This window comes from Musa acuminata, chromosome BXJ1-4 (assembly GCF_036884655.1).
Source record: "Musa acuminata AAA Group cultivar baxijiao chromosome BXJ1-4, Cavendish_Baxijiao_AAA, whole genome shotgun sequence".
Taxonomy (NCBI): Eukaryota; Viridiplantae; Streptophyta; class Magnoliopsida; order Zingiberales; family Musaceae; genus Musa; species Musa acuminata.
Genome location: NC_088330.1, coordinates 42432587 through 42446198, shown reverse-complemented (window position 1 = coordinate 42446198; position 13612 = coordinate 42432587). Strand labels below are relative to the sequence as shown.

The window sequence follows — 13612 nt, the reverse complement described above, 5'->3', positions numbered from 1 at the left end:
ACAAAAGTATTGGCTGGTGCCTTCTTCTTCAAATCTTCAAAAGTTTAATCCTCAAAGAAGACTACATCTCCGCTTCTAAACACCTTCTGTTTTTCTGGATCCAAAGCCTGTAACCAAAATGATCATGTGAGTAGCCAAGAAAATTACATTGTTTAGACTTACCATCCAGCTTGGACCTCTCATTATCTGGAACATGTGCAAATGCATGACAACCAAACACTCTCAAATGCTTGTATGAAACATCTTTTCCTGACCATACATGCTTTGCAACATCACCATCTAGGGTTGTACATGGTGATAAGTTGATCACATCAACTGCAGTCCTCAAAGCCTCATCCCAAAACCTTTTAGGTATATTGGCTTGTGAAAGCATACATATGATCTTTTCCATGATGGTGCGGTTCATCCTCTCTGCAATTGCATTATGCTGAGGTGTACTAGGAACTGTCATCTCATGTTGGATCCTATGTGACCTACAATAGTCATTAAACAATCCTATATACTCACTACCATTATCTGATCTTATGCATTTCAATTTCCTTTTTGTCTCCCTTTCAACCCTGACATGAAACTTTTTGAATACATTAATCACCTGATCTTTAGTCTTCAAAGCGTAGGCCCAAAATTTTCTGAAAAAATAATCTATAAAAGTGACAAAATAAAGTGCACCACTTATACCAAGAACATCAACATATCCACCATGAGTTTTTATCCTCAAAGGACCACATATAACTGTATAAACACGGTCTAAGGCATGCATTTTTCTAGACATAACAAGACTAGCAAATGAAACTCTATGTTGTTTACCTGCTAAATAATCAATACAAGGATTCATATGTATACCTCTGAGGTCTGGTAATACCTCTCTTTTGGAAAGAACATGCAATCCCTTCTCGCTCATGTGCCCCAATCGCCTATGCCACAACTCCATGCTGAAGTCTTTTTCTATAGCATGTAACTGCTCACCATAAGCTTTAGCCTGTAATCTGTATAAAGTATGATATTTCTTTCCATTAGCTATAACAAGAAAACCCTTACTGAGCTTCCATTACCCTTTGTGAAATCTGCTATCATAGTCTTCATCATCTAGCCTTCCAACTGAAATTAGATTTAGCCTCAAGTCAACCACATACCTCACATTCTTAAGCACCAACTTGCAGCCTAGGTTGGTCTTTAAATGAATATCACCCATGCCTATGATGTCTGCTGTGTCATAGTTACTCATCTTGACAACACCAAAATTTCCAGACTTGTATATAGCAAAAAACTCCCTCTGTGGTGTAGCACGATAAGAAGCACTTGTGTCAATCACCCACTCAAGATCCTGACACACACAAGAAAAAATATCATCAGAAGGAGATAAAATCAAATAATCACCACCCTGCATTGTAGCTGTGATATTATCTTTTGATTATATAGACTCTACTTCTTTTTCCTTTTTCTTGCTCTTCTTAGGTTGCTTACATTGGTTCTTGTAATGTTCTTTCTCACCACAATTATAGTAAACAATATCTTTTCTTGATCTTGAGTTGCTTCTACCTATGCATGAACTGCTTCTAGACTTTGACCTTCCTCTGTTCTTTGAGATAAGTGCTTGTGAATCATTCTGAGATGTTGCCGAACTCTTTCTTCTCTAACTCCTCATTCAATAAATTACTTGTTACTTGACTCATAGTAACAACACCATCTGGCTCATCATCAAGAGACATTTTCATAGAGGATAACTGGTTAGTAATACTTTACATTTCATTCAAATGTTCAGCAATAGAAGCACATTCTCTATATTTTAGGTTCACAAGTTTTCTGATCAAAAAAGCTTTGTTGCCAGTTGTTTTTCTTTCATAAAGACTTTCCAACTTTTTCCAAAGAGAATATGTAGAAATTTCAGTAGAAACATGGTGAAAGACACTATCATCAAGCCACTGTCGAATAAACTCAATTATTTTTCGATCTAATATCTTCTACTCATTATTTGTCATAGTTACGAGTTTTACACTATCCCCCTGCAAAGGTCATCTTCTCTTGGTTTCTATATCATCCAATTGTTTCCATTTAAACTAATCATGCGAGAAACATTATTGGCCTCCATGTTCAAATACAAAAATTTTAATCACCAAAACCTCTTGCTCTGATACCACCTGATGGGGATATAAACATGAATAATTTTTATATATGAACAAATACTAGAAGACCATAATACGCAGCGGAATTAAATGAAACTACAATCAAATAGAACACCAAGATATACGTGGAAAACCCCTTCAATGTGAAGGGTAAAAACCACGGGGCAAACTAGAGATAATCCACTATGAGAATAATGAATATACAAATCTTAATCTCTTGCCCTAAACCCTAATAACAATCATAAGAGAATAACTAGGATACAAAGATCACGTCACTGCCTACAATATCTAAAATCTCCCCAAGTAATCACAGCAAGAGTCTACTGTAGATTTGATCTAACCTAAGATGAGAACACTACTAGACGATTGAGAACAACCTCTCTGCATTATCCTTGTCTTTTTCCCTTTTTTCTCTTTCTTTTCTGCCTTGTTTTCCTCCTTTTTTTTTTAATCTTGTGACTATTCATTTCTCCCACGTTGCTGCACTATTTATATTTTTTTTTGTCTCCAAAACGTAACCATCACACCCCTTCTAATGTTAATTAGGGTTAGGTTAAGAGGGGGTATGAGCTGTGGGCTGTCCAAATCCACTATGGGCTTAATCTGTGGGCTGTCAGCCCAACATCGACATGCAGGAAGAAAGAAGAAGGAAGAAATTGGTTACATGGGCACTTAACTTGGCTCAAGACATCATTTATCTCCCATCTATGTTCCGTGTGCATCCGATTATTAGACAGGATCAAGACATCATTGATCTTAACACGTACACGGCTCTGCAGCCGGACTCCGTCACCGACGCCGGTAGGGACTGTAAAGGGATGTGCGCGGCGAAGAGTCGCGGCGGTGGTAGCTTGCTCAGGTCACGTACTCGATTATTGGTGTAGATTTGGTGTTCAAGGAAAGGGATGTACTCATGGACTTCAAGGCATGTCGAGAGTCGACGCAAGAGCCACGATTTATGGTGGAGAAGACGAGGACTAGGGGGGAGGAGCACACCACCTTCACACTCGTCGATCATCATCGCCCTCTCAACTCCCATGTCCTCTCCAAACTAATTCCATAGCACAACAATCTTCTTTCCATGTTGGATTAATTATTTGGGAATTCGGAATAAAAGCAGCTTTTATAATCTGTTCCCTAATATAAACTTGTTAATGATAATTTTTAGAATTGAAAAAGTTATTATTTTTTAATAATCTGTTTCAGTAAATTGACGGAATCAAACAAAAGCAATAGGAGGGAGCGAAGACGACTTCTAATTCCCAAAATTATGGATCCAAAACCACCAAAGAATGTATGATATCCAACTGACTGACTTAACTCTTGCCTTTGCCCATACAGACTGTTTTCTTAAGAGAATATATTATATGGCACAAACTCTAATTACCTCACAGAAATTGATGTGTTATGAAACACATCGACGCCATGGTAGATAGTGATTTGTTATATTATAAACTTTTATTTAATTATATAAAAATATATTATAGATTTAATTAGATTTTGATTATAATTATCGATCAGAAAAAAAGAAGAAGAAAAGTTTAATTATAATGTGATTAGACGATATTGTTGGGAGGGTTTCTCCTAACTTTTTTTTTTTTTTTCTAGTCCTTATATAGATATGATGTTCTAAGGATTTGATGCGTGTGAGTTATGAGTTGACTCAACTCAGATGAACCATTTCTAACAGTAATTACCTGCCTCCGTATCCATTTCTTGAATTAAGATCCAACATAAGTTTCGATATATATTATTCTTACAAGATATGTGCCTTAGAACATCAAACCAGAACCAGCAAATTTCTCCTTCGTCATCTCATCCAATCGATCGGCCATCTCGGGCGTGAGATGATCCAGCCAATCCCCCACCACACCGCGTCTGAAGAAGAGGCTGTTGTCCACCGTCCAACACCCGAAGTCCGTCGTGCCGCTCCTGTTCACCTTCAAATTGCTTAAGCTCTCCATGGAACACAACCGCACGATGCCATCGATCACCCCTTCCTTCTCCTCATCCTCCGAGAAGGGGCAGCCAAGGAACTCCGCCAGCCGCTTCAGCTGAGCTACTGTGTCTTGCAGCAGCTCCTCGTACTTCACGAACAATATCTTCTTAGGCCTTTCCAAGTGCGCCTTCCAGTAACCAAGCACATGATCCCAAAACGGACCAAAGAAAGAGAAGCCCTTGCAGAAGTTGTCGAAGGCCTTCTCGAGAGTCCATGGTTCTAAGTTAGCCCTCGTCCTGACCCAGTTTTCGTGGTGCCAAAAGGATATGAAGTTGTCCTTGGGGTTACGGCACAAGTACACGACTCTGCAGTCGGAGTCCACCACCGACGGCGGTAGGGAATGGAAGGGGATGTGTGTGGAGAAGAGTCGCGGGGGTGGCAGCTTGCTTAGGTCAGGTACTCGGTTGTTGGTGTAGATTTGGAGTTCAAGGAAGGGGATGTACTCATGGGGATTGTAGGACTCCAAGGCATGTTGGGAGTCGACGCAGGAGCCACGGTTTACGGTGGAGAAGACGAGGGCTTTCATCCATGTGGTGCCAGACTTGGGGATCGTGGCGACTAGTACGTCGGTAGGGCGAGCTTTGAAGTATTTTTGGGCGACCATGGTGCCTATTATGCCCGACGACAAACTGTACCAGCCGTCGTAGCAGAAGATTGGTTTGCCATTGCCGGAGTCTACGCTAGGTAGTGCCGACACGAGTTGTGTGTAGTGTTGATAGGTCCGGTGATGGACTCCTTCTTCCTCCTCCTCTTCTTCTTCGAGCTGGGATCTGTAAGCGTCGGCCATGGAAAACGTGATGAGGCCACTCAGGCTGATCTAACGATTTCCTAAATCTTAGCCAAACATACATGAGAAATCAAACTATATATAGGCCCAACTCATGGTATATATTTTTGATATTAGGTAATTTGAATAAGCATTTGGAACCCAAAAAAAAAAATGATAGGTTGGTCTTATCCATTATACATGTGCATGGGAACGAAGCTCTCCATCCATTATTGTCATTAACACGGGAACGTGTCTTGCTACGGCTCGTCTTACTTCACAAACAATATCTTATTTGGCCGTTCCAATTGTGCCTACTGTAATTGATAGAAAATCATGATAATGTAGGCCCTAAATCTGAGCGAAACAAATATATATATATATATATATATCAAACTATGTAGGCCCAACTCATGAGATATATTTGATATTAGGTAATTTGAATGGTTGCTTGGAGCCAAAAAAAAAATAATGGGTTGGTCTTTTCCATTTTCCATGTGCATGGGAACTAAGCTCTCCATCCATTATTGTGATTAACATAGCAACATGTCCTGTTGCAGCCTCTTGTACTTCACATATATTAAACTATGTAGGCCCAACTCATGAGATATATTTGATATTAGGTAATTTGAATGGTTGCTTGGAGCCAAAAAAAAAAATAATGGGTTGGTCTTTTCCATTTTCCATGTGCATGGGAACTAAGCTCTCCATCCATTATTGTGATTAAAATAGCAACATGTCCTGTTGCAGCCTCTTGTACTTCACATATATTAAACTATGTAGGCCCAACTCATGAGATATATTTGATATTAGGTAATTTGAATGGTTGCTTGGAGCCAAAAAAATAATAATGGGTTGGTCTTTTCCATTTTCCATGTGCATGGTAACTAAGCTCTCCATCCATTATTGTGATTAAAATAGCAACATGTCCTGTTGCAGCCTCTTGTACTTCACATATATTAAACTATGTAGGCCCAACTCATGAGATATATTTGATATTAGGTAATTTGAATGGTTGCTTGGAGCCAAAAAAAAAAATAATGGGTTGGTCTTTTCCATTTTCCATGTGCATGGGAACTAAGCTCTCCATCCATTATTGTGATTAACATAGCAACATGTCCTGTTGCAGCTTCATGTACTTCACAAACAATATCTTCTTTGGCCTTTCCAAGTGCGCCTTCTAGTAACTGATAGAAAATCATGTTAATTTAGTCCCTAAATCTTTGCCAAACATATATGAGAATCAAACTATATATAAGACCAACTCATGATATATATTTTTGATATTAGGTAATTTGAATGAGGGTTTGGAGCCAGAAAAAAATGATGGATTGGTCTTATCCATTAAGCATCTGAGGAGAAATCTAAAACTAAAAAATTGTATGTAAGGAGAAATCCAAAAATAATAAAAAAAATATTATCAATTAAGCATGTGAGGAGCTATCAATTTTTTTATATTTTTTTATCATAAATAAAATATTTGTTATTATAAAAGATAATATAATATCTGAGCTAATTATAGATTATACTATGTAATTAGCTTCTTCTTTTTTTCCATACCCATATTCCCGGTGCATCCTGTCATCGTCGTTACTCCCTAATATTTCGCCGATCATTATCCACAACTTGAGCTTATCATCGATCGCCATCCCCCATTTTCGGTTCCCCATCCTCCTAACTTGTGCTATCTATCGTCGATTAGTGTCCACAGGTTATGCCTATTATCGTGTGTCGTCTCTCGTCTTGTGTTCCCCATTGATTATTGCACTCCCAGCTCACTATCTTTTAAGATAGAAGAAGAGATGAAAGATATTTATATCCACTTCTGAAAGGATAGTTTTGAGATATTAATTTTTTTAAAATAAGATTTTAAATAATAATCTTATAGTGAAACATAGAAATAATCATCACACCAATTCAATCCAAAAACTTAAATGATTAGATTATAGGTTAGAATTAAACATATATCATGTGACTCTCTTGATATTTACTGATGTGAGATTATTTTTTTAGTATTTTTTTAATCTCTACTTACACACGAATATCTTGAAACATTCTCTTCCTATTCATATGTGGCTCAATTGTCTTCCCCTTACAAGTAAGGGCATGTGACATAGTTAATTTTATCTATAATCATCGGTGTGACTAACTTTATCCCCACCGCAAGTTTGACTATTTGGTAACTAACAAAGGTGTGACTAACTTTATCCCCATCGCAAGTTTAACTATTTGGTTTAGCTAACTTTGTTAGTACTATAAGCTTGACTCAAGTTAATTTTGACTCAAAACTCTTTATTTTTTTTAATTATTTAAAACTTTTTTCTAATCTCTCTCTCTCTCTCTCTCTCTCTCTTTTTTACTATTCACCTTTTTATCATCTTTTTTCCTTCAACTTAACAATGAATGTAAGTTCAATTAGTTAAGATTAATATATATTAAGTCATATACCAATTCAACCCAAAAAGCTTAAGCTGCAGGACTATTCTTTTTGTCATCTTTTTCAATGTCTCCTCACACATGAATACATATAAATATATTATAACATGACCATTAGGTAGTTGTAATTTGTAGACAGTGGCATGCATGTTGCTTTCAAGAAAATAAATTGATGTGTATGCTTGCCCTGACCTAGCCGGTGTTACATAATAGTTTATTTGGAAATTATTGTATGTAAGAAAAGTTAGATAGTGTAAACTAAATGTTGATGAGACAAGTCAGAAACGTCAGGTGTAAAATGTTTGAAGGCGAGTTTAGAATGGTGTGATAATACTTAGGTGTCTCCAAGACGTTGACATTTAAAATGTTGATGAGACAAGTTGGTTGGTTTTATAGTAGTTGAAGTTTGTGAAACTAAAAGAAGATATTTCCTCTTTCCTTGCCATTTGGTTTATGTAATCTTATCCCGTTTTGAAGTTTTGGTATTAGATACCGTAGTTGTTTATTATGCTTATATGCATTCTTATTTATTAGACGAAGAAGTGCATGAATTCCTCATTAACAGCAAACCAGCTCTTGGAAATATATTATCTTCTTGCAGTAAATACTTGGTAAATCAAAATCTTCCTCCAAGGCTGTAAACATTTCAGTTCGCATGCCTTTCTTCACTTGGCAAGTTAGGAAAAACCTCTTCGATCTCCTGACTATGGTGTCTTTTTTAAGCGTGTCTTGTGGAGTTATATTGGTGATGGTTCACCCTATTCGCTTGTCCAAATAAAGTTTTCATCGAGGACAATTGCTTCTTAGTTATATTTATATTGTTTGGGTTCCATTCTAACATTGACTTTGCCACCTATTTAAGATATATCTACTTTTAAGTGGTCCTAGATTTTTAATGTTTTTATTACCAAGGACACATGTTTTTATCGATGCTTCCAGTTAGCACATTGCTTTCCTGTCAAGCCATTTCTTCACAGCAATTTGGTTGGTGTCTCTTTTCAAATATTATATATACTACAGGAATCTGGAAAGCCTTCTGGATTAGTTTTCAAGAGTTGTTTGAAAGATGAAATCTTTCGGTATGAGTCGTCATGAATGAGATTTAGCAGTAGTTGAGATTTCCACTGTCAAATTTAGTTTGGTCATTTGGTCCAGGATTCAAGTCACATCAGTCCTGTTTCTTTTACTTTGTCACTTATGGAGTGCTCAAAGGTGCTATATACATCATTGGTTTCACGGTGAAAGATGATGATCTATATACATCAGTTATTGTTAAGATCAAGACATCATTGTTATTGTTAAGACCAAATGTGGTTCGGTCATCAGTCTTCGCTCCCATCTATGTTCCGTGTGCATCCGATTATTAGACAGGATCAAGACATCATTGATCTTAACACGTACACGGCTCTGCAGCCTGACTCCGTCACCGACGCCGGTAGGGACTGTAAAGGGATGTGCGCGGCGAAGAGTCGCGGCGGTGGTAGCTTGCTCAGGTCACGTACTCGATTATTGGTGTAGATTTGGTGTTCAAGGAAAGGGATGTACTCATGGACTTCAAGGCATGTCGAGAGTCGACGCAAGAGCCACGATTTATGGTGGAGAAGACGAGGACTAGGGGGGAGGAGCACACCACCTTCACACTCGTCGATCATCATCGCCCTCTCAACTCCCATGTCCTCTCCAAACTAATTCCATAGCACAACAATCTTCTTTCCATGTTGGACATTCCGAATGTGATTAATTATTTGGGAATTCGGAATAAAAGCAGCTTTTATAATCTGTTCCCTAATATAAACTTGTTAATGATAATTTTTAGAATTGAAAATGTTATTATTTTTTAATAATCTGTTTCAGTAAATTGACGGAATCAAACAAAAGCAAAAGAGGGAGCGAAGACAACTTCTAATTCCCAAAATTATGGATCCAAAACCACCAAAGAATGTATGATATCCAACTGACTGACTTAACTCTTGCCTTTGCCCATACAGACTGTTTTCTTAAGAGAATATATTATATGGCACAAACTCTAATTACCTCACAGAAATTGATGTGTTATGAAACACATCGACGCCATGGTAGATAGTGATTTGTTATATTATAAACTTTTATTTAATTATATAAAAATATATTATAGATTTAATTAGATTTTGATTATACTTATCGATCAGAAAAAAAGAAGAAGAAAAGTTTAATTAAAATGTGATTAGACGATATTGTTGGGAGGGTTTCTCCTAACTTTTTTTTTTTTTTCTTCTAGTCCTTATATAGATATGATGTTCTAAGGATTTGATGCGTGTGTGTTATGAGTTGACTCAACTCCGGTGAACCATTTCTAATAGTAATTACCTTGCTCCCTCCATATCCATTTCTTGCACTTTTCCAAATCATTCATTGAATTAAGATCCAACATAAGTTTCAATATATATTATTCTTACAAGATATGTGCCTTAGAACATCAAACCAGAACCAGCAAATTTCTCCTTCGTTATCTCATCCAATCGATCGGCCATCTCGGGCGTAAGATGATTCAGCCAATCCCCCACCACACCGCGTCTGAAGAAGAGGCTGTTGTCCACCGTCAATTGCCCGAAGTCCGTCGTGCCGCTCCTGTTCACCTTCAAATTGCTTAAGCTCTCCATGGAACACAACCGCACGATGCCATCGATCACCCCTTCCTTCTCCTCATCCTCCGAGAAGGGGCAGCCAAGGAACTCCGCCAGCCGCTTCAGCTGAGCTACTGTGTCCTGCAGCAGCTCCTCGTACTTCACGAATAGTATCTTCTGTGGCCTTTCCAAGTGCGCCTTCCAGTAACCAAGCATATGATCCCAAAACGGACCAAAGAAAGAGAAGCCCTTGCAGAAGTTGTCGAAGGCCTTCTCGAGAGTCCATGGCTCTAAGTTAGCCTTCGTCCTGACCCAGTTTTTGTGGTGCCAAAAGGATATGAAGTTGTCCTTGGGGTTGCGGCACAAGTACACGACTCTGCAGTCGGAGTCCACCACCGACGGCGGTAGGGAATGGAAGGGGATGTGTGTGGAGAAGAGTCGCGGGGTTGGCAGCTTGCTTAGGTCAGGTACTCGGTTGTTGGTGTAGATTTGGAGTTCAAGGTAGGGGATGTACTCATGGGGATTGTAGGACTCCAAGGCATGTTGGGAGTCGACGCAGGAGCCACGGTTTATGGTGGAGAAGACGAGGGCTTTCATCCATGTGGTGCCAGACTTGGGGATCGTGGCGACTAGTACGTCGGTAGGGCGAGCTTTGAAGTATTTTTGGGCGACCATGGTGCCTATTATGCCCGACGACAAACAGTACCAGCCGTCGTAGCAGAAGATTGGTCTGCCATTGCCGGAGTCTACTCTTGGTAGTGCCGACACGAGTTGTGTGTATTGTTGATAGGTCCGGTGATGGACTCCTTCTTCCTCCTCCTCTTCTTCTTCGAGCTGGGATCTGTAAGCGTCGGCCATGGAAAACGTGATGAGGCCACTCAGGCTGATCTAACGATTTCCTAAATCTTAGCCAAACATACATGAGAAATCAAACTATATATAGGCCCAACTCATGGTATATATTTTTGATAATAGGTAATTTGAATAAGCATTTGGAACCCAAAAAAAAAATGATAGGTTGGTCTTATCCATTATACATGTGCATGGGAACGAAGCTCTCCATCCATTATTGTCATTAACATAGCAACATGTCATGTTGCAGCCTCTTGTACTTCACAAACAATATCTTCTTTGGCCTTTCCAAGTGCGCCTTCCAGTAACTGAGAGAAAATCATGTTAATTTAGTCCCTAAATCTTTGCCAAACATATATGAGAATCAAACTATATATAAGACCAACTCATGATATATATTTTTGATATTAGGTAATTTGAATGAGGGTTTGGAGCCAGAAAAAAATGATGGATTGGTCTTATCCATTAAACATGTGAGGAGAAATCTAAAAATAATAATTGTATGTAAGGAGAAATCTAAAAATAATAAAGAAAATATTATATTTTTTTATCATCCTCACAGTTGCTATCAATTTTTTTTATCATAAATAAAATATTTTTTATTATAAAAGATAACATAATATCTGAGCTAATTATAGATTATACTATGTAATTAGCTTATTTTTTTCCATACCTATATTCCCGGTGCATCCTGTCAACGTCGTCACTCCCTCATATTTCCTACTGTCGATCGTTACCCACAACTCGAGCTTGTCATCTATCGTCGATTAATGTCCACGGGTCATATTTATTGTTGTGTGTCGTCTCTCATCTTGTGTGTCCCATTGATTATTGCACTCCCAGCTCACTATCCTTGGAGGTAGAAGAAGAGACGAAAGATATTTATATCCTGAAAGGATAGTTTTGAGATATTAATTTTTTTAAAATAAGATTTTAAATAATAATCATAGTGAAAAATAGAAATAATCATCACACCAATTCAATCCAAAAACTTAAATGATTTATAGGTTAGAATTAAACATATATCATGTGACTCTCTTGATATTTACTGATGTGAGATTATTTTTTTAGTTTTTTTTTAATCTCTACTTACACATGAATATCTTGAAACATTCTCTTCCTATTCATGTGGCTCAATTGTCTCCCCCTTACAAGTAAGAGCATGTGACATAGTTAATTTTATCTACAATCATTGATCAATGGTGTGACTAACTTTATCCCCACCGACAAGTTTGACTATTTGGTTTAGCTAACTTTGTTAGTACTATAGGCTTGACTCTAGTTACGAAGCTCATCTTGACTCAAAACTCTTTATCGTTTTTTAGTTATTTAAAACTTTTCTTAATCTCTCTCTCTCTCTCTTTTTTTTTTTACTATTCACCTTTTTATCATCTTTTTTCCTTCAACTTAACAATGAATGTAAGTTAAATTAGTTAAGATTAATATATATTAAGTCATATACCAATTCAACCCAAAAAGCTTAAGCTGCAGGACTATTCTTTTTGTCATCTTTTTCAATGTCTCCTCACACATTAATACATATAAATATATTATAACATGACCATTAGGTAGTTGTAATTTGTAGACAGTGGCATGCATGTTGCTTTCAAGAAAATAAATTGGTGTATGCTTGCCCTGACGTAGCCGGTGTTACATAATAGTTTATTTGGATTTTATTGTATGTAAGAAAAGTTAGATAGTGTAAACGAAATCTGGAATCGGAAGTGGTCAGAAATGCCATGTGGAAAATGTTGAAGGCGAGTTTAGAATGGTGTGATAATACTTAGGTGCCTCCAAGACGTTGACATTTAAACTGTTGATGAGACAAGTTGGTTGGTTTTATAGTAGTTGAAGTTTGTGAAACTAAAAGAAGATATTTCCTCTTCCCTTGCCATTTGGTTTATGTAATCTTATCCCGTTTTGAAGTTTTGGTATTAGATAGCATAGTTGTTTATTATGCTTATATGCATTCTTATTTATTAGACGAAGAAGTGCACGAATTCCTCATTAACAGCAAACCAGCTCTTGGAAATATATTATCTTCTTGCAGTAAATACTTGGTAAATCAAAATCTTCCTCCAAGGCTGTAAACATTTCAGTTCGCATGCCTTTCTTCACTTGGCAAGTTAGGAAAAACCTCTTCGATCTCCTGACTAAGGTGTCTTTTTTAAGCGTGTCTTGTGGAGTTATATTGGTGATGGTTCACCCTATTCGCTTGTCCAAATAAAGTTTTCATCGAGGACAATTGCTTCTTAGTTATATTTATATTGTTTGGGTTCCATTCTAACATTGATTTTGTCACCTATTTAAGATATATCTACTTTTAAGTGGTCCTAGATTTTTAATGTTTTTATTACGAAGGACACATGTTTTTATCGATGCTTCCAGTTAGCACATTGCTTTCCTGTCAAGCCATTTCTTCACACCAATTTGGTTGGTGTCTCTTTTCAAATATTATATATACTACAGGAATCTGGAAAGCCTTCTGGATTAGTTTTCAAGAGTTGTTTGAAAGATGAAATCTTTCGGTATGAGTCGTCATGAATGAGATTTAGCAGTAGTTGAGATTTCCACTGTCAAATTTAGTTTGGTCATTTGGTCCAGGATTCAAGTCACATCAGTCCTGTTTCTTTTACTTTGTCACTTATGGAGTGCTCAAAGGTGCTATATACATCATTGGTTTCACAACGAAAGATGATGATCTATATACATCAGTTATTGTTAAGATCAAGACATCATTGTTATTGTTAAGACCAAATGTGGTTCGGTCATCAGTCGAGCATGCATTATGGATGGTGCTTTGCAATGAGTTGGAGTCTAAATCACTTTCAGC

General features: G+C 37.4%; 2 protein-coding genes across 2 annotated transcripts; both read right to left on the bottom strand.

Moving 5' to 3' along the window:
• Positions 1 to 3803: 3803 nt before the first annotated feature.
• On the bottom strand, positions 3804 to 4977 carry LOC135672664 (cytosolic sulfotransferase 8-like). The gene has a single exon (XM_065181163.1). The coding sequence runs from the start codon at positions 4907 to 4909 to the stop codon at positions 3896 to 3898; it is 1014 nt and encodes a 337-aa protein (XP_065037235.1). The 5' UTR covers positions 4910 to 4977; the 3' UTR covers positions 3804 to 3895.
• Positions 4978 to 9720: 4743 nt separating this feature from the next.
• LOC103982383 (cytosolic sulfotransferase 8-like) lies at positions 9721 to 10863 on the bottom strand. Its single transcript, XM_009399303.3, has one exon. It carries the CDS (start codon positions 10783 to 10785, stop codon positions 9772 to 9774), a length of 1014 nt encoding a protein of 337 aa, XP_009397578.2. The 5' UTR covers positions 10786 to 10863; the 3' UTR covers positions 9721 to 9771.
• Positions 10864 to 13612: the final 2749 nt, after the last annotated feature.